Source organism: Mus caroli, unplaced genomic scaffold, assembly GCF_978045245.1.
Source record: "Mus caroli unplaced genomic scaffold, Mus_caroli_1 scaffold_16, whole genome shotgun sequence".
NCBI lineage: Eukaryota > Metazoa > Chordata > Mammalia > Rodentia > Muridae > Mus > Mus caroli.
This window is the reverse complement of record NW_028227271.1, coordinates 63401584-63423674: the sequence shown is the minus strand read 5'-3', so window position 1 is coordinate 63423674 and position 22091 is coordinate 63401584. Positions and strand designations below refer to the sequence as shown.

Below are 22091 nucleotides of genomic sequence, written 5' to 3'. Positions count from 1 at the left end.
GACATATACACTACAGTAAACTGTGCAGTCTTTTAGATAGTGTAAATGCACTTAACTTGGAAAGAATGAACTAAATAGCAGTCATCAGTGCATAGTTTTGAAGCTGCCCTTGGCTCCCGGCAACTAAAATTTGATCCTTAATTTTCTCTCATTTATGATTCATAATTCTGCAGATTTCTTTCTTTCACCGTGAACTATATATTGATTGTTCATTCATGATATATTTAAATCTTCCTGCAGAGATTTAGAATTCTCTTAACACTTTCCCACATGTTCCTATGTATTTCCTTCAAACCTACCAAATGCCATATGTCTAATGTGACCCTACCTTCCCCAAAACCTTCTGCAGAGAATTTAAAAGCCATTCATCTATACATTAGGAAGCCAGGCTGAATCACTCCATACTGCCTCAGCCTACAAAGTACTGGTCTTGTCGTCCCATTTCTGCTTTTCTCTCCTATAATCCCTCCTCTCTGCCACCTTGTCATCCAGACAGTCTGGAAGGAAGTTTAAGTGTAAAAGGCTTCTCAACCTCTGAGATGAAAACTTTTTGGCAAAGCTTTAATCTCCAAAAACATTTATATTATGATTCATAACAGTAGCAAAATTAATTACGATGTAGCAATGAAAATAATTTTATGTTTGGGGGAGTCACTACAATATGAGGAGCTATATTAAAGGCCACTGCTTCACATGGTCTTATGTAAGGCAGTCAACTGTGGTTTCCTCAACTGTAGCTATATGAGGAGGAAAATACACATATATGAAGAAATTTTCTGAATGAAGTCCTGAAAATCACTCACTGAGGCTAGAATTCAAGCTGCGGTATATTTCACTTAATTAATAGCACCTGCCTTCTACCCTTAGAGACTGTTCCTTCCACATTAACTACCTGATTCCCGAGAATCCCAGAGACATAAAGAAAGCCTCTCAGAAGAGCCTGCGAGACCCTGTATATTCTGTCTTGCTGTTTGCCTCCACAATACCACACAGCCACTAAGCAAGCCTTCACCCAGGTTCTCTCAGGGTCAGGTGACTTTCTCTCTACACTGTTGCTCTTATCAAAATGACAGGAATTTTTTTCTCCACCTGAATAAGTTCATTTCATCCTTCACATCAGATCTAAGGCCCAACATTATCAGCCCTCTAACCGCCTACCTGACTGGTCCCTACCGATATCACTATCCTTCAGAAGCCTAGTGGACACCTAAATAGCACCTCAGGTGCTTGCTCCTTCTGTTTCCTCTATCAGAGGCTGCAGCGACACTAATCAGTGTCACCACATTCTTAGCTTTTAACTAACCAGACAAACCAACTCTCATTGCTATTACAAGTGCACGTCGCTTTAACCCATGAGTATAAAATGAAATGATTTTTGTTTTTTTAATATTGGCATCTCCTAGAGTATTCCTTTCCGAACAGTCCATGGGAACTTGACTTACAGAGTGTACCATTCCTTTAAAAGCCTAGTCCTGATCTGCCAAAGATGCAAGATCATAATCACTGATGCTCCCAGCAGAACCTGGAAGCAGACTCAGAAAGATCAACTTAAATGTTGCCTTCTCCTCATCTCACTCCCGCAGACAAGCAGCTAACATGTCTCTGGTTTTGCTGCAGAGGATATATTCCCTTGTAAGTCCTGTGGCATCTGGTACCGGAGCGAGCGGAACCTGCAAGCCCATTTGATGTACTACTGTAGTGGGAGGCAAAGAGAAGCTGCTCCAGTGTCAGAAGAAAATGAAGACAACTCGCATCAGATTTCCAGCCTGTGCCCCTTCCCACAATGCACCAAGAGCTTTTCCAATGCCCGAGCTCTAGAAATGCACCTGAATTCACACAGTGGTAAGGGCCTCTAATGTTTCTGCAGTTGCTTTGGGGTACTCTCTATTCTTTCTACACATACATACGTTCACACATGCATACATACATACTATCTATAATATATTCATAGAGAGAGAAACATGCATATGTGCATACATACATATATACATACATACATATATACATATATATATACATACATACATACATACATAATTTTACTGAACCAAGCAGTGTTCTTTTATACTATTTAGATGTAGCATATTTTAACTGAAAGACTTGACTGATTTCTTCAATACCTATGATAGTGCTTAGACTATGGGCCAAATCATTACATTCATTTTCCTCTTCATCAAAATAGCATTATTTCTTTTCCCTTTGTTTAATGCCATGCATATTTCTTGCTTTAAATGTTACATGAACTTTGCAAACTGATCACGGCGCTCTCCCTGTGTTAAGGAAGAAATAGTAGGTACATTAAAATAGGAGCTGCTGCACAACACTGAAGCTGCTATTTTGGTAGATTCAATTAAAAAACCCCTCAGTTTACAGAGTATGCATGGTTAAAGCTTAATTGATTTTTATGACATGAAACCACTCTAAATTCCCTAAGAAAAACAACAAGGTAGAATCTATTCTCACTTATATTTGAAATGGACCCCATCTATTGTTAGCTTAATCTCATGGCATCCTAATTCTTCTTTTTGAAAAAAAAAAAGTATAAAATTGTATTAAATTTAAATGTTTTAGTTTTTTTTTTCTAGTTTAGTTTACTTTAGTTCAATTCAGTTTAGTTGTGGCACTGACTCTCTACCTGGCTGTCCTGACACTCATTATGTAGACGGAGCTGGCTCTAAACTCTCAGTATAGAGAAGATACAGAAAAGATAAGCCAAGTCTGTTCCCATTCTGTACAAACAGAAGCAGAAGTTGATCTCCATGATACTTGCCTCCACCATCAGTGGCAATAACTGATCAGAAACAGGCAGTGATCAACCAGCATGGGCACTGTTCTAAACAATCTTTATTAGCCTTCCAGTGTTTACCAGCCAAACATCAGTCCTAGATACAGATAAACCACATTCAGTAAAACCAACAAATAAATATATTCAGATAAAAGATAACAAATGAGCCAAGTGGTTGCTAAAACCCTGTAATTTCTTCTTGCATGTAGGGATTCAGTAGCTTGTAGCCATTCTAATATTCTAATATATTATTACATTATTATATTATATATTATATTAATATTATACATAATATTAGAGAATACCCTGTTACTTCTTTCTACTATAGAGGATAGTATTTGGATGGCTTAAAAATTATAAGCCCAAGTCTTGGTCTTCGACATCCATGTTTCACAGCTTGATTGTTATAATTAACTTTCTTAGTTTTGTTTGTTTGTTTGTTTGTTTATTGACCTATAAAGTAGAATCACTAATAGTTCTCCACATCTATACCATAACACTCACAAAGAGGCTGGGAAATTATTACATGTGTCACCAAAATCTTAGTATCATAAGTGAGGTTACGAAGGATTTCTGTTTCTGCTGTGCTGGGGACTCAGCTCACTAGTAAAGATTTCCATCACTGGGTAACAAACAGGTGTGGCTCTCAGCTCTCCTGCTTTGCGTGTCTTTCCAGGTGTGAAAATGGAAGAGTTCCTGCCTCCTGGCGCGAGCTTAAAATGCACGGTCTGTAGCTACACTGCTGATTCTGTGATCAACTTCCACCAACACCTGTTCTCGCATCTCACTCAAGCCGCCTTCCGATGCAACCACTGCCATTTTGGCTTTCAAACCCAGAGGGAGCTACTGCAGCACCAGGAGCTCCATGTTCCCAGTGGCAAACTTCCCAGAGAAAGCGACCTGGAGCACTCCCCAAGTGGAACGGAAGACAGCTTACAGCCAGCCACAGACTTGTTGGCCAGAAGTGACCTCTCCCAGAGCCAAAAGGCCATGCCGACTAAGGATGCAAGCTCAGACACAGAGCTGGACAAGTGTGAGAAAAAGACTCAACTCTTCCTCACCAATCAGAGACCAGAGATACAGCCTGCCACCAACAAGCAAAACTTCTCTTACACAAAAATAAAGTCTGAGCCCTCCAGTCCCAGACTTGCCTCATCTCCAGTGCAACCCAACATCGGGCCCTCTTTCCCTGTGGGACCTTTCCTGTCTCAGTTTGCTTTTCCCCAAGACATCACGATGGTCCCCCAGGCTTCAGAGATCTTGGCGAAGATGTCCGAGCTGGTACACCGTCGACTGAGGCATGGGAGTAGTAGCTACCCTCCTGTGATTTATAGCCCTTTGATGCCCAAAGGGGCTACGTGCTTTGAGTGTAACATAACATTCAATAATTTGGATAACTATCTAGTTCACAAAAAGCACTACTGCAGCAGCCGATGGCAGCAGATGGCTAAATCCCCTGAGTTTCCGAGTGTTGCTGAAAAAATGCCGGAGGCTGTGAGTCCTAACACTGGCCAGACTTCCATAAACCTTCTCAACCCAGCCGCTCATTCATCGGACCCAGAGAACCCACTCCTTCAAACATCCTGCATCAACTCTTCCACCGTTTTAGATTTGATTGGGCCAAACGGGAAAGGCCATGAGAAGGACTTTTCCACTCAAGTCAAAAAGTTGCCCACCTCCAACAGTAGTGATGACAAAATAAATGGAAAGCCTGTTGATGTGAAAAATCCCAGCGGTCCCTTAGTGGATGGGGAAAGTGACCCAAATAAGACTACCTGTGAAGCTTGTAACATCACCTTCAGCAGGCATGAAACCTATATGGTCCACAAACAGTATTACTGTGCAACACGCCATGACCCTCCCCTAAAGAGGTCTGCTTCCAACAAAGTGCCGGCCATGCAGAGAACCATGCGCACACGCAAGCGAAGAAAGATGTACGAAATGTGCCTACCTGAGCAGGAGCAAAGGCCGCCTCTGGTCCAGCAGAGATTTCTTGATGTAGCCAACCTAAGCAATCCTTGTAGCTCCACTCAAGAGCCCACCGAAGGGCTAGGAGAATGCTATCACCCAAGATGCGACATCTTCCCAGGAATTGTCTCTAAGCACTTGGAAACATCACTGGCCATGAACAAATGTGTTCCGGTTCCCAAATGTGACACGACCCATTCCAATGTTTCCTGCTTGGAGATGGATGTCCCTATAGATCTCAGCAAAAAGTGTTTATCACAGTCTGAGCGGACGACAGCATCTCCTAAGAGGCTACTAGACTACCACGAGTGCACAGTGTGCAAGATCAGCTTCAATAAGGTCGAGAACTATCTGGCGCACAAGCAGAATTTCTGCCCTGTCACTGCACATCAGCGTAATGACCTGGGTCAGCTTGATGGTAAAGTGTTTCCAAATCCAGAAAGTGAACGGAACAGCCCTGAAGTCAGCTTTGAAAGAAACGTGATCAAATGTGAGAAGAATGGGAATCCAAAGCAACCATCTCCCAACGGAAACTTGTTTTCATCCCACTTGGCAACCTTGCAAGGCCTGAAAGTCTTCAGTGAAGCAGCTCAGCTCATTGCTACAAAAGAAGAAAACAAACATTTGTTTCTTCCCCAATGCCTTTACCCTGGAGCAATAAAGAAGACGAAAGGAGCTGACCAGCTTTCTCCATACTATGGGATAAAGCCAAGCGACTATATCGCCAGTTCTCTTGTTATCCACAACACTGACGTCGAACAAAGCACAAATACAGAAAATGAATCACCTAAAGGCCAGGCCTCCTCAAATGGGTGTGCCGTACCCAAGAAAGATTCTCTGCCATTGTTGCCCAAAAACAGAGGCATGGTCATAGTGAATGGTGGACTCAAGCAAGATGAAAGACCTACGGCCAACCCACAGCAAGAGAACATTTCCCAGAATACCCAGCACGAAGATGGCCACAAATCCCCTTCGTGGATCTCTGAGAACCCATTAGCTGCAAATGAGAATGTCTCCCCAGGAATTCCCTGCGCAGAAGAACAGTTGTCTAGCATAGCAAAAGGTGTGAATGGCTCCAGCCAGGCTCCCAGCAGTGGGAAATACTGCCGGCTATGCGATATCCAGTTCAATAATCTTTCGAACTTTATAACTCACAAGAAGTTTTATTGCTCATCACATGCAGCAGAACATGTCAAATGAACTAACTGAGTTACTAAAGAAAGCAGTCACCTTTGGTACCCGTGTTTAGTATGTTCTTCTAAACAGTCCAGAAAACAAAGACGCTGTTTGAATTACATCTGGCAATCAGGAGATAATTCATTATGGCTGAATTGAAGACTTAAGGTGTAATTTCATTACAGACCATTAGTAAAGTGTATTATTGGTGCCATTTTCAGAAAAAGAATTAATTTATTTTACCAGCAGTATTCATAGCTGTGGTTATGTTATTTTTATTTAAAAACTTTATATTAAAGTCATTTGTAATGATTGTATAGTTATTGTGTAGCACATATGGTTTGCACTGTATAGTAGCTTTTAAAGAAAATAGTCACAAACAATACAGAAGAGCATTTTAGAAATAGCTTCAAAAGCACTTGTGTATTCTGATTTTTTCTTATATGCTGTTGCAGATATTCGTATATGCTAAAATATAACCTGCAAACATGTTCTAAATACACATGCTATAAGTTCGCCTTAAGATTTCAATTCTTGGATAATCAGGCTCCAATTGCACTTTATATTTTAGCAAATACAGTCTCTTAGTCACTAGGCTTTGCATTCGTATGTAGCCGTATATTTCTGTCCATTTTCTCAAACTGAAACATGTATGTTAAGTGAAGATGGCATTTCTTTCTTGTATAGTACTTGTATTTTCTTTCGCCGATGCAGCCCTGTCTCAATTTTTAAACCTTTGCTGTTAAATGCAATACTTTATAAAGAATGAACAAAATTACTGGAAGCAGTATTGTCAGTAATGGAGTAGTATAATCAGTTTTATCTTTTGAAAGGCACAGTCTAAATCGAACCCCTAAACTCAATGCTGCAAGTATGAATTTAATTCATATATAAGATCTATTTAAATATAAGAGTAGCAATACTGCACCTGGTGATCACGAAGATAATGTTCTACTTCTGATAGAAATAATTTCTCAACAAATGTTGTTACTATGCATGTACATGGATGGAATAAAATTCCAAATTGTTGGAGACGTTTGATGGTCTGGGCTTTTTGTCACCCTGAGCACCAGGTAAAATATCTAGCTCTAATTGCCACACAGTAAATAGCAATACTTTATATTCAGTTCCCTGTTCATTTCTGTTGGCAAGTTTCCCTCAAAAATGGCTGTGACAGCCAGTGTTTCATTTAATTCAGCCTTACTCACTTATTTTCAAGGCATATCAGCCTAGGACACCACACCACACTACTGTGACTAGAAACAGCAGCAGAAGCAACAAGAACAACAGCAACAACAAACTGAGATTAGAGGTGCCCCCATTTGACAGATGTTAGTATTCGGTAATGGATTTAAATTCCATAGAACAGTCTAAATGCAATCAATGACTATAAACCATCGCCTTTTTACCATTGATATTCAGACCACTCAATTAATGCTTACAATCAGACCTCAGTTTAAAAAATTATATTCAGCATATATGTTAACGTTCCAATTAAACCCAAAAAGTAAATCATTGTAAGGGCCGTTAAGGACATGGAATCCTTTTTCGTTTTCCAGCAGTACCAGAGGTTTCAAATTTTTAAGTGCCAAAAGTCTAAAAGCTAACAAGAAAGAAGCAGAAACCTGGAAATTATTCTCAGCTGTCTGTGCATCCACACCACACAGTAAAGCAGAGGCACATGGTAGTGCCAAGTGCCTTCCATGTGACTCAAAAGAAGGCAGCCTTTGTAAGGGAAAACACTTCAGTGATGTCAGGTCAGCCTACTTCAGCTTGCACTCTAGAACTTGAGCAGCTGTGGAGATTTCCAGAGTGTGTGATGCCTCTGGAAACCACTGCCCGTGCAAGTGTGACTACACTGCTTAGTGGTAACACTCATCCCCCCATGCTGCACTCTGCGTTTCCTTTGCAACATGATTGCTCAAAAGCATCAGAAGGAACATCTGATGTTACATCCTTAGTGTGCATCAATGGCAGATGGAGAAAGCGGTGGAAATAGCACTTCTTACCTAGTACTCACAGCTTCCAGGTTCTCTGTGTCTTGGGTGAATCCATGGCTCCCTGCTGTGTGTTCTACACTACTTCACAAGTAATCCCAGGGAGAAGCATTTCCCCCATTCTTGTCTGGGCATATCTTTAGGAAAGTAAGCTCTGAAGAGCTCCCCTACAGCCTTATGCCCCCCAAAGACTCCAATAACTATTAGGACATAATTCAGTCTGTCATCAGAGGCATTGGCAGGCAATCCAATACTTTTGTATGTTAAATTCATTAACATTAGGACCAATTCCCTTTTGCTTAGTGATTTCACACCCAACAGGCAAAGAAATGAAAATTACAAAACACAGGTATAGCACATTATGCCTATGAAGAGAAATATTTCTCTAATTGAAATTGAAAGAATAAAATAACTAAGATCTGTTTATTTCATAGGTGATTTTTCCTATAAATTTATGGAAGGGACAAAGCCCTTGACAGTACTGCACATCAAGCACACACTCAGAAAAAAAATGCCTTTGTTTCTGTAACTCAGTAATGTCAATAAACAGTAGACAAATCTTGCTCCACAACAATATTAATCTTTTTTATTAAAAGCCAAAAGTACTTAAAGACTTTTTTAGATGATATTATTTCTAGATTCCAGTTTTCATAGAGTTGAAATAATCTCATCTTGGGTTACTTTGCCACATAAAAAATGAAATGTCTGAGTAATAGGTATTTTCAGTCTTAGGGATTTAAGAAGTAAGCGACAGCCTCCTCCAAATTCCTCATTTGTCTTCAATGTCATCTTTTAATACTAAACCCTTCCTTTTGGTAGGATCAGTTTTAAATGTTTGGCATGAAAGCTAGATGCTCAGGTTTTACATTCAGCTGAGTCTAATTTCATGAGTTAGTATCAGCAGTTTCTGTGTATGACTCGGGCTTGATCACCATAAAATTATGTTAAGAATAAATTAATCTCAAAGAGTGAATTAAAACACAAATTAAAGAACTAGGTCCTGGAAAGCATCTAGGATGCTTTTAATTTCAACATCTGTCTATTACTTTCCCTTTCATCACTCCTGGACCTCAAGAATGTATTTTAAGTATCAGCGAATGGATTGTTAAACGGATAATGGAAACAGAAAAAGGTTTGTGCATTAATATCTAAGTGAATAAAAAAAAATCAAAGAATATATGAGTGATTACTTGAAGGTTAACCTTATTTCATTACATTGTTGATGGAAAGGAGCAATGTGCCAGAAAGTTTTCAAGAAATTTCTTTTAAATATGGTGGCTGACTCTTGTAGAAAAATAAAACTACATCCATATCTGAAGCTGTTTACCAGGAAAGTCTGTCATAAATTATTTTTAACAAGAGTTTTATGTAGGAAAATAGTCAATATATATATAAAAGCATGAGGGGACTGAAAAGCATTGGGGAACTTAAGAAAGTAATCCCAAACCTGCCTGCATACTGGAGAAGCAGAAGGGAAAATAGTATTTCATGGAGGGAATATTCTGCATTCTGTTGAAGTCTTGGTTACTGTGGGTTCCTTGGCACTGGAGCCCTGCAGGAAGCTGGGGAGCCCAACTCTTATGGCTCACAGTGCTAAATCCCAAGAAGCTGAATTACAGTCCATGTCCCACCAGCCTGTGCTGGTGACACTAGAGGATGAGATTGCCCTTCACCTGCCTTTAGGAACACTCCAGATGCACAGGGTTCTACAATTGCCCATGTCACAGTTGCTATTAGGAAACATACCATAGGGAACAGTCAGAGGTCTGCCTTGATCCTGTCCTTCGCTTTCTCCTTGGTACCTCCTACTGTAAAACTTACAAAGTATTTATTTTGGGGTGGGTGTGTGTGTGTCTGAAAACTGTAGCTTGAGGAGGAGCTGAGGAAAACAGCTATACCCTAGATTAGTCCTGAAAGCTTAGCTTGGACAGTATCCCCTTATCTCAGTTTCTCTTCGGGTAGAAAAGAACAACTCAAACACCAGAAATCACAGCTCTTCTGTCCTTCCCCTTGATACCTGTAAACTCAGCTCAAATGTCAATAGAAGTACAGGAGGGCTCCAGCTGTTTCTTGGTGTCTCTTGTAACAAATTTCTACAAACTTTGTTATTGCGAACAGAAATGTATCCTTTTGCGGATGTGGAGCCTGTGTTGCTTCTGCAGTCACCATGGAATAATTCCTACTCTGGGTCTCCCAGCTCCCTCGATGCCAACAATGGTTATCTAGTGACTGAGTTGTTCCATTCTCTGTCTCCATGGACTCAGCGCCTCCTATTTGCCTGTTTTTAGGACACTGATAAGTGCCTTTAATGCCTACAGGAATGATCTGGTGTAATCTTTCCATGTGACAATCATTAATCACATAGACAAAAGTTTTTCTTCTTACATGCTAACATTTATAGACTATAAGTGTTAGGTCCCATTATTAGAACCATTATTTGGTCCTCTACAAGGAGATGATGAGTTACTCTGGTCAACATCTACTTGTAGATGAAGACATTAAAGAAAAGAGGTTCTGGGCCAAGTTCTACAAGTGTGTGGCCATGCAACAAGTGATTGAGACATAAATGTTATTGACAAATGTCAGTGTCACCCTATCAAGAATCAGACACCTAAAGCAACATATCCCAGCTGATCACTGATGACCCAGTTGTGGGACATAATTAAGTCTGGCGCCAACTATGCACAAGGCAGTGCATCTATTTGGAACTTAATAAACCTTATTAATTCAGAGAATCATGAAAATCAGACACAAGCTAAGCACAAGTTTACTTTGGCACTATCTAGCTAAAAGAATTTGCTCAGTATATTAATAGAGTAAACAGGATTGAAAGAGAATAAACTGTTTTCAGCAACCCCAGCTGCCCCGTTTTGCATACAAATAATGTATTAATTTCAAAGTTTTATCTTCACATTAGAGAAGGATGTCAGAGGTTTTTAACTTGCCAACAATTCTATGATCACACATTTCATTTCCAACATGTGATATCACCTGGATTCTGATGCTACAAATGTATCAAACTCACTAGTGACCTGGAAGAGAAAGCAGTTAATCATATCATGTACACAATTATATAAATGTACATAATCATATCATGTACATAATTAAATGTGCAATACTATATTTATTTAAAATACATAGATATAATATAGTCTTTTTCTGTGAAACTAAGAGTAGGCACATGAGGCTTTATAGACTGAGAAAGACAATAGCAGGACACCCACAGACATATTGAAGTTGGACGTTTGTGTTTCTCTTTGTGCTTCCATGCATGGATGTCCCCAGTGAGAGCTCAGCATCTACACAAGCATGTGTTGCCTCTAACAAATTTCATAACTTGGCTTCATCCATTATATCCATTTGCCTTGGTACAAAATTAGCATGTGCCTTTTTAAACTGATACAAAAAAAAAAATGGACAGAGCCCCCTCAACAATGTGCAAGTCGGTTAATCGAACAAGTACATTAAAAAAGTTATTTAGTAATAAGGAATATTCCCAAGTATGTAGTTGTATTTGTTTTAAGACTCATCCCTACCCTCTGAAATGCCATGATACGCACAGTCATCTGCAGAGCCCTTCTAGGGAGGACTAAGCTGAAGTCACTAGGATATAAGACTCCTATGTCCACATCCAACATTCAAGGATCCTATTAAACAGTGGACCCTGCCTAAATAGAGAAAGCAGATGAGCCTGAATTTTATGGAGTGACCATTCAATGCCAATGCTGCAGGTATAAAATGGAGAAGCTTTTAGGAGTAATGTTGTAAAGGACACAGCTGTTACATGTGTTTTCTGTGGTTTTGCCCTGCAGTGATATCTGCCTTTATTCCTTACCTCAAAACTCTTCGTTTTCCAACCCAACTGAACTCAATAGTCTTGAAAGTTCCATTCAAGTCTGAGTCTCTCCGTTTATTTTGTATTGTATTTCATTGTTTTATTTGATAATTCAATCCAAGCATATAATAGTTTACACTCAGAAACTCCATCCTCTCAGCACACTTATTCATGCCCCTCCATACAAGTCCTCAGTCTGCTTTTGTTGTTTTGATTTTGTTTTGAAACCTACCAGGCTTAACCAGGCCTGATCTCATGGACATAGGCATGGTACTGTTCACTGGAGCATGGGACTGTCTGTTCTCAGTAGTTACATGACTGAAACAGTAGTAAGTCTTCCCTCAGAGGCTTTTAAAAGCCAACAGTTTCTAAGGAAAAGCAGGATCCCATGATCATGAATGAATGTTGGAGGATCAGTCTTAATACAGCCCATGTACAAGCAATGGGAGCAGTTATGAGTTCATGAGAGCAATGGACACCTCATGTCCAGAACACAATATTTCTCATCCCTACCCCTTATCTTCCATCTCTTGCATCCTTTCTGCAGTCTCTTCTTTGATATCCTTTGAGCCTTGGAGTGGGAATGTCCTGTTATGGATGTCCCATTGAGGGCTTAGCATTTCATAGTCACCTTTTATCAGTATATTGACCAGCCATTATTCTCTGCACTTACTACCATTTAGTATAAAAAGAAGCTTCCCTGAGCAAGACTCGGGGCACCACTCACTTATGGATATATACATACATATTTAGGAGGCAGTTCAGCAACACACAAAACATTTAGCAAAATGAGAAACGGTGACTATCCCTTTTGGGCCTCTGATCCAGGTAGCCATGGGACTTAAATGAGATTTGCAATAACAGACATGAACTCCATCCAGTGGGATGGTCCTCAAATCCTTCCCATTAAGAAGCAGTTATTTAACCCTACCAACCTACTATTGGACCAGTATTGAGTCTCTTACCTGGCAGTTTGTCTACAGCTTGATAAGCTCATTGAAGACCCCCCCTTTGCATTATAACTTCCAGCACTATGAAAGCTAGCTAGTTAAGGTAGAGGCTTCCAGATCAGTTCTAGTAAGATTTCTTTGTTTTTCTGCCAAACTTTGTGATGTCTTCAGCCACAGGGTCTTAAAATCTAAGTATTGTAAGTAGACTAGTATAGTTCTTCATTTCTACTATTTAAGCTTAGAGATTTCATCCCTGAAACATATTAAATAAGTTTGCATCCATTTACAAAAGAGAGTCATTGCGTTTGAAGACCAGAAACAGCAGGGGCACCCCCAATACTTTATTTTGATTCTATGGTAATACCGAGAGCAGAGCAGAACTTTTGAACACACCATTTTCCATGGTATATTTTCAGGTCACTTATGCACAAGTTTCTCATTTTCAATTATTAATTTTGAGGAGGAAACACTTGTGGAGTCTATTAACAAGATTGGTGGACTCCCACTGTGATCAGAGACAAATGCTTAGGGGAATACTGGAGCCATTCTGGGATTTGTGACCACTCCTGGTAGGGGGTTAAGGAGAAATGGGGAGATTGAATGAGAGTGGAGGAGCTTGTGCAGATCCAGTCCTGTGCCATCTGTGCTCACTGCATGTCACAAATTTCAAACAGAAACAAAGAGTGTGAGAACAAATGTTGTTAGTTGCTTTCAATTTGTTCCTCTACAAAATCATTCTGTTTCCTTCATTTATCCATGCCTCCCCTCCCCTGGGGATCCCACTGTAGCTGTGAGAATCAAATGTCAGAAGACAGATTTTTGTCTTCAGTTGGTTTCGGGTAAAGTGCAGAATAAAATGACACAAGTGGACATATTACGTTCCTACAGTACATAATACATGGTTGCGAGGAATAACAGAAATATAGGAAGGTATATTATCCAGTCTCAAGAATCCTGAGACAAGTTACTCTGGGAAATACGAAACGTCAAGTAATAAAATTTCTTCAAATAAAATAAAGCAGAAAACAAAAAAGGGAATGATTTGAGGAGAAAGTCGGAATGGGACTATTTCTAGAAGATACTAAATGAAGAGGTCATTGTGTGGCAAGATCAACTGTTGAGAAGAACGCAATTCCCTTTCCCATCCATTCTATTGCTATTCCCTACGGTGCAATATCAGTACCACCCATTGGGTCACCTTGACCTTGGCTGTAATCATGTTTTCCCCTCTCTCAGTCTATAGCCTCCCATTTGAGATAATCTCCCATCCTGTCAGTTCCCCTTCTAGACATAAATTCATTTTCTTATCTCCATTCATAAGATCACTAAAGTCTAGTTTAAGACTACCGTGCAACCATCTGATACCTTGATTGTTAGAAGATAAATTTTAATTATTACAAGATAATTCTCAAACTGACACACTCTGAGTCATAAGCCCATTTCAGGTTGAAAAACGTATTTTTACTACAGTGATCTTTCTGATGATAAAATCTGACTGCTCTCACATTCTTTTTAAATCTCCCAATGACTCCCCCATTACCACTAGTATCAAGTCTGTTTTCTTTACTGTGATTAACAAGACATTAAATGGTTGGACTCTTTGCTGATTCAATTCTTGATTAGTTTTGTGTGCTTGTTGATCAAGTAGATATGCTAAAATCATGACAGATACTTTATATCAAATGATGAATCAGGGAAACAACCCTGCTCATTTGTAACTAAAGGAGGACGCTCAGTAAATGAGATTACTAGCCAACGTCATGACAAGACTCTCTAGCCACCATCTCCATACTGAAAATGCCCCTAGGCACTCTAAAGAGTACTGCTTCATAATATCTTGGCCTTGATTTATCCTAGAAGAACAATTTTCTAGTCTTACATATTCAAAGAAGATCATTTTTTGAATGTCAGTATATTAGTGTAGTGATATTAACATGAAATTCCAGTTACTTATGACAAAAAAGTTCATCCCTGGTGTCCATAGACACGAGGACCAGGCAATTATTTAGGAGTTCAGGTTAATGGTAGTCTTCCTATTGTTAACCTTGTTCTTAGAACACCATGACCCTGCTAACAGGCAAAATTACCTTTAACCCAAAGGATTTCACATGTATTGCTAACCCGTGAGCTATGTGGTAGGTTAGATAACAAATACCAATACACAGGCCAGTGTGGGGAAGATGTGGGAAACAAAACCAGCATAGAGCTCCCTTAGCCAGCCTTCTAATGACTCCATCTCTTTGTAAAATCTATTATTAGAGAATCTCATACACTTAGACAATATAATTTGATCATACCTTCCCTTCATACACTGCTCCAACTCTCACAAATCCTCCCCATCTACCCTCATAATTTCTCATAAATATTATCTTTTTTCTTCCTTCCTTTTTTAATTTGCAACTCACTGTGTCTCCTATACATGAGAGAACAGTTGCACTTTGGACTGATAACTGCTGTGACTGCCTGTGTAAGACGTGCACAAAATCAAGCCAACATTCCAGCATGAACTGGGGAAGGCTCCATTAGGCATCACCTCTGGCTGAGAACTATTGGCACTGTTGGCTGTTAGGGGAAGGAGAGACAGTATTCTTCAGGATTCTGGCCTCCAATAAGTCTCCCATGCTCCAGTGGATGGCTGTCCACCCATGCATACACAGGCATCTCTAATCTGACTACTGTATTTTGCTTCGTTACTCTGTGCTTCTGTGGGATGAGAGGGCACACCATGGAACCGAAAGCAATTGCTCTAGGAATTGGTCTCATGATAACTCTGCTCAAGCACTGGACGAACAATGGCTTTAGTTTTCTTTCTAGCCTCCCAATGGTACCCCTTCCACTTACGTTCTCTCTTATCTGATTTTCATGCAGAGAGGGCATAATGGAAGAAGATTTAGGATGAGATAGTAGAAGGATTCTCAGTTGGGATTTCTGCTAGAACAACAGAGTTAAGATCTATGTTTACTGTACTGCATCTGAACCAAGAGGTTACATAGAAGCCTATTGTCTCTCATCACCACCATGTCTCTTCCATGATAGAGCCCTTCAAGGTAGTTAATATAATTCATATCTGTATGTGTATTTACAATATGCAACCTATATTAGCATTTCATATAGTCATGCCCATGTGTCTATTGTCTCTATATATCTGTATATGTTATACATGCACACACTGGAAATACTTAACACCACCAGTCTGTTATTAGCTTCTGTTTCTTTACATTTCACTCCTTTTAGTTTCACTTATAGAAAATACAGAATTGCTGGGCGTGGTGGCGCACGCTTTTAATCTCAGCACTTGGGAGGCAGAGGCAGGTGGGTTTATGAGTTTGAGGCCAGCCTGGTATACAGAGTGAGTTCCAGGACAGCCAGGGCTACACAGAGAAACCCTGTCTCGAAAACAAAAACAAACAAACAAACAAACAAAAACAAAAAAAAACCCGAAAATACAAAATTAATAGTTTCAACAGTTTGTGTAAAGACATTCATGAAACAAAATACAAATAGATATTCAGTAGACACAAAGGGCAAGTCACATGCTTCACTAAATGAAAGCATTAGTTTTGCAGACCTGCAAGCCACAGGGAATTTGACCCATAAAAAATTATACAGGTAAGACAGGTAGTTTTCAGGATAAGGAAAAGAAACTGGGCCCATGTGAACTTGAGGAGTAAACTGAGATGAGAATTCAAATCCTCACAGAGATGAGATGCACGTTCTTTCTCAGGGAACCACGGATGTCAAGTGCTAAGAACACCAAGGTCATATCTGAAGCCATAAACATCACCATCAGTGAAAAAGCATTTTCCAACAGTTAAGTGCAAGGAACTGACATCTGACAGTGGATATGGGGAAAGAGAAGAGACTACACTGAAATCAAACTTGTTTAGTTCATGAAGCATTTATATTGAACTCACTAATTCATTTCCCTGGCATTTGCAATGATAGATCCTGGACACAGAATGAATGAGTAGTCCCAAGCTTCAAAGACTTGTAGTCATTTTTATACATGCACACACAACAGTATGTCAAATATCTAGGTGTAAATAAGCATATAATAAATATTCTGTATACAACCATTATAAAGCTTTTGCATTTAATATGTAGTATTTGTGAAAGGATCCTCCGGTAGTACTATGTCCAATTTTCTGAGGAACTGCCAGACTGATTTCCAGAGTGGTTGTACAAGCTTGCAATCCCACCAGCAATGAAGGAGTGTTCCTCTTTCTCCACATCCTCGCCAGCATCTGCTGTCACCTGAATTTTTTATCTTAGCCATTCTGACTGGTGTGAGGTGGAATCTCAGGGTTGTTTTGATTTGCATTTCTCTGATGATTAAGGATGCTGAACATTTTTTCAGGTGCTTCTTAGCCATTCGGTATTCCTCAGGTGAGAATTCTTTGTTTAGCTCTGAGCCCCATTTTTAATGGGGTTATCTGATTTTCTGGAGTCCACCTTCTTGAGTTCTTTATATATATTATATATTAGCCCCCTATCTGATTTAGGATAGGTAAAGATCCTTTCCCAGTCTGTTGGTGGCCTTTTGTCTTATTGACGGTGTCCTTTGCTTTACAGAAGCCGAAAGACACATGCTCCACTATGTTTATAGCAGCCTTATTTATAATAGCCAGAAGCTTAAAAGAACCCAGATGCCCCTCAACAGAGGAATGGATACAGAAAATGTGGTACATTTACACAATGGAGTACTACTCCGCTATTAAAAAGAATGAATTTATGAAATTCCTAGGCAAATGGATTGACCTGGAGGGCATCATCCTGAGTGAGGTAACCCAATTACAAAAGAACTTACATGATATGTACTCACTGATAAGTGGATATTAACTCAGAAACTTAGAATACCCCAGATACAAGATACAAAGCACATGAAACTCAAGAAGAACGAAGACCAAAGTGTGAACACTGTGCCCCTTCTTAGAATTGGGAACAAAACACCCATGGAAAGAGTTACAGAGACAAAGTTTGGAGCTGTGACAAAAGGATGGACCATCTAGAGACTGCCATATCCAGGGATCCATCCCATAATCAGCTTCTAAACACTGACACCATTTCATACACTAGCAAGATTTTGCTGAAAGGACCGAGATATAGCTGTCTCTTGTGAGACTATGCCAGGGCCTAGCAAACACAGAAGTGGATGATCACAGTCAGCTATTGGATGGATCACAGGGCCCCCAATGGAGGAGCTAGAGAAAGTACCCAAGGAGCTAAAGGGATCTGCAACCCTATAGGTGGAACAACATTATGAACTAACCAGTACCCCGGAGCTCTTAACTCTAGCTGCATATGTATCAAAAGATGGCCTAGTCGGCCATCAGTGGAAAGAGAGGCCCATTGGACTTGCAAACTTTATATGCCCCAAAACAGGGGAACGCCAGGGCCAAAAAGTGGGAGTGGGTGGGTAGGGGAGTGTGGGGGGGGCGAGGGTATGGGGGACTTTTGGGTTAGCATTGGAAATGTAAATGAGGAAAATACATAATAAAAAAATTAAAAAAAAAAAGAAATACGAATCTCCTCCTGTCTTCTCAGTCTCTTGCTGAGGACAGTGAGAAATGATAGAGTGGCCGCCACTTGAAGGGGAGGGCTTCATTATCACAGACCCCACAAGTCACAAGAGATCTATTTCCCTTAATGTTTTCCAAAGAGAATTACTGATCAAAGTTGTTTTCTTCCCAGAGGTGTGTTCCTTCCAGCTCAGGGATGAGGCATATCTCTGGGACACCCAGAGGACATTTGCAGTCACTTCCCAAGTGGCTCTTGTTCTCTGGATTAGAGAGAGAATTATCTCTAAACTGTCAATGTAACATCTTCCAACAGCGTGAAATTCTGTCAAACAGAAATTGAAGATGAATAAAATGAAGATACACACTCAGGATTACTCCCATTGTGAACCAGCTGTGCTCTGCTCTGGTGCTTCTCGATGCCCTTCTAGTAGATTTAGGGGAATAGAGACATACTGGTTTCTGAAGAGCCCTGCACACTTTGCCATTGGAAGTGGCTGTGATTGAATAGCCTGACAAGCACTGTGAGCATATGCAATGAGCCAACTATACAGCACTCCAGGGCAGGATTACAAGTGATTTGTGTGCATTTTGGGGGGTAATCAGTTATCATAATTCCATTTGTAATTTATGTTTGCATGAAAATGTAGTTTTTAGTCATTGCTAGAATCCAAGGAACCAGTACAACCTGTTTTCATTTTGTCATACTCCAGGGAATTTTGACATGTCAGTTTCTTGAGATTGTGTGCCTACTAGATTGGATAGACAGATTCTAAAAATAAAGAACTATTCATTACATTTACAGATCATGTGTGTTTTATGGAAAGGTGTTCATTACCCATCAGATGTCATGTATACATGTGTATATTTATATACACATGTATAATTCAGATGAAAGAACAGAGAGACAAATAAATGAGTAGAAGGATCTTTTTAACCCTTCCTTTTGATATCACAGCATCACAGTTGTATCTTAGGCGTTACAACTTCAAGAGTATTAAATGAAGAAATCACATGGACGTCTGATCAGATGACTTGCAAGTTCTCTTACATTCACAGAACAAAATGATGACTACGAAGGTGAGAGAGGTAACATGAAAGACACAGACCAAAAAGCAAGTAAAATGGACAATATGAGAATGTGTGGACTAAGATGAATGATGAGATAAAGTGAAAGTTTCAAACAGAAAAGCATTCTAAATAATCATTCTAAGAGGGCTATCCCTCAGCTTCCATTTGAGGGATAAACTAGCTTTTGTTTTGCCCTTGTGATCCTATGATTTTTTTCCTCAGGAAAGAAATATAATCTGATTAGTTTTAAAAGATATCCTAACACATGGCATCTAAAGAGTGTCTGTATGCTCATCAATAGATTACTTCCCCACCTATGCAATATATGGGAAATAAATTCCTAGCCCCAGGCTTCCACTCAGTGCTTTTGAAATGCTTTTAACCATGACTCTGGTAGCAAAACTATTTTGAGACTCTACAGTCTTTCTCCATTTCACAAGTGAAAAAAAAATATTCACAATATAGTTGTTACCCTTGTTGTAGGGTGCACTCTGGTATTTTCTATTCTATTCTTCTCTGTTCTAGTCTAGGCAATTCCAGTTCATTTATAAATGCTAGTCATGACCCACTAAATTGATTCCATGACCCATTTATGGATCACATCCTACTGTTTGAAAAGCACTGTTTTAACTGTCTAAAAGGTGACAAGGACAAGGTATAGAAATGAGCCAGTGACCACTTCAATGGACAAGGTGAGCTCGACTTCAAACACTGACAAAGGGTAGAGTCAAAAAGAGAAACAGTTGACATTCAGGAAATTGACATGAGAGGAACAGGGAGCATGGGTATGAGAGTTCTGGAAAGAAGGGGCAAAGGTTAAATGTGTCTTCCAGAGAAAACTACCCTGCAAGGCCTGCAAATCCACAAGGAAAATTCCCAGTTCATTAAAGAAAATATACAACAACTTTAATAAGTTTTTAGTATTTAGGTTTCTCGTTTCTCTGTTTCTCATTATATATATATATATCACCTTTTTTGAACAGAAAAGGCAGGAGAGAAAACAAGATATTCACAGAATGTTACTAATTTCATTTAGTCCTTGATTATCCCCCCTCTATCCAAGCCTCAATTTTCTTGACACATTTACTCCTTTTAAGATTGAATAGTTTAAGATATGAGTGTGTGTGGAATCCGAGTGTGGGTATATGCATACAGTATGGGTGACCACTGAGGCCAGAGGCATTTGACTCCCCAGGAGCTGGAGCTCCAAGTGGTTGTGAGCTACCTGATGCAGGTACTGAGAATTGAACGCAGATCCTTTAGGTGAGTGACTGCTCTTAACCACTTAAGTATCTCTCCGGGGTCATGTGTCATTTAATCTTCAACTCCCCAAAGTCTATTAATATTAACAATAAAGTAAATTTCAATAATTAAACAAATATGACTTTTAGAGTATTCTTCTAAGAGAAGGATTAGAGGCAACAATCAAGTTGAGTTATATATTATATTTCCTTTGAAATTAATAGGAGCAACTACAGATTAAGGCTAGCTTTAAAGGAGGCACAGCCATTCAAGCTGATAACATTCAAACTAGTAACAGACGGTTGCTAGGTATGTAGTCCAAAATTTCATTTCACTAACAAATGTCATAGATGGGAAATTATGAACTTTGGGAACTGGGGGTGATTCCATATGAAATATAACTTCTGTTGTCGCCATGATTTCATGGGAACAAGGTAAGGAAGCCATCACTTGAGAGAAACTTTGTAGCAATTAGATGACAGTACGTGATCACCAGGAATTGACTTGATAACCACTCTGGAATTCCTGAAGGAGGGGAACTGTGAACGTGAGGGACCCCCAAAGTGCTCAGCAAGGCCAGAGCACTAAAGGCCACAAAATGAAGAGCTACAAATTGATAATGACTGATACATCCAATCACCAAGTTAAAGTTTAGCACTAGTTAATATATAATATGATAACTATTATAACTAATATAATAATATACTAACTATATAACTATTAATATAGTTAATATATTCAGAAGAGAAAATTCTCTTCTCTCGCTCTTTAATTCTGGTCTCTGGTTAGAAACCTCACCAATTTTTTTTCACACTCTAGAGAACTGGCCTTATGACATGATATGATTGTTTACAGTTATGTTAGTGGTCTCCGACTTCTACACCAGAATTGTGTGTTAATGAATTCAAGTCTCCTCCTAAGAGTGGGCATCTAAGCAATCACAGATGGACACTCATGGTCTCCTGCAGACTCCTTGGGGTTTAGAAGACCCCGCTGTACACCATTGGCATCCAAGTCACAGACCCAGCTTATGACCACCTTGCTGCACTTCTCACAGGAAACCCCATCTTTCCTATTTGAGAACAGCACCAGTACTGGCAAAACTGTTGAGAATCCTCTTGGTGTCTGGTAGGGAGAAGAAACAGTAGATAAATGTATGTGGCTGTGTATACCATGTGAGTGCCAATATCCAAGGAGGACTGAAAAGGACATCAGATTCCTCTGGAGATGGAGTTCCAGGGTGCTGTGAGTGACCCACTGTGGGTGACTGAGCACAGCTCGGGGCAGCAGTGCTTTTAACTTTTCAACCCCAACTCACAACATTTTACCAACTCACAGTAACTCAAGATGGAAAAATGAACAAATAATGCAATGATTTAGAGGTATCTATACTAAATATCACCAAATCAAATCACCTTAATTTTCCCAATGACTACGTCTCTTGACATTTTTCTTCCCCCACAGAAGGGCAGAAGATAATTTTCTCCTCAGAAAAGCTTGAATTTGGTTATCGCACTATGAGGTAAGGTACTTGTCACCTTGATCAGTTTT

At 39.6% G+C, this 22091-nt stretch overlaps 1 protein-coding gene across 3 annotated transcripts in view; it reads left to right on the top strand.

Moving 5' to 3' along the window:
* Positions 1 to 7265, top strand: part of Zfpm2 (zinc finger protein, FOG family member 2) — a 446087-nt gene extending 438822 nt beyond the window's left edge. For 2 of the 3 annotated variants that reach the window (XM_085831847.1, XM_021183129.2), the window contains 2 exons: positions 1618 to 1842; positions 3462 to 7265. In XM_085831847.1, the coding sequence (XP_085687973.1) occupies positions 1618 to 1842; positions 3462 to 5953 (2717 nt within the window). In that variant the 3' untranslated portion in view covers positions 5954 to 7265. The remainder of the gene's footprint in view (positions 1 to 1617; positions 1843 to 3461) is intronic. The other variant, XM_021183128.3, reaches the window with a different exon arrangement.
* The last annotated feature ends 14826 nt before the right edge of the window (positions 7266 to 22091 follow it).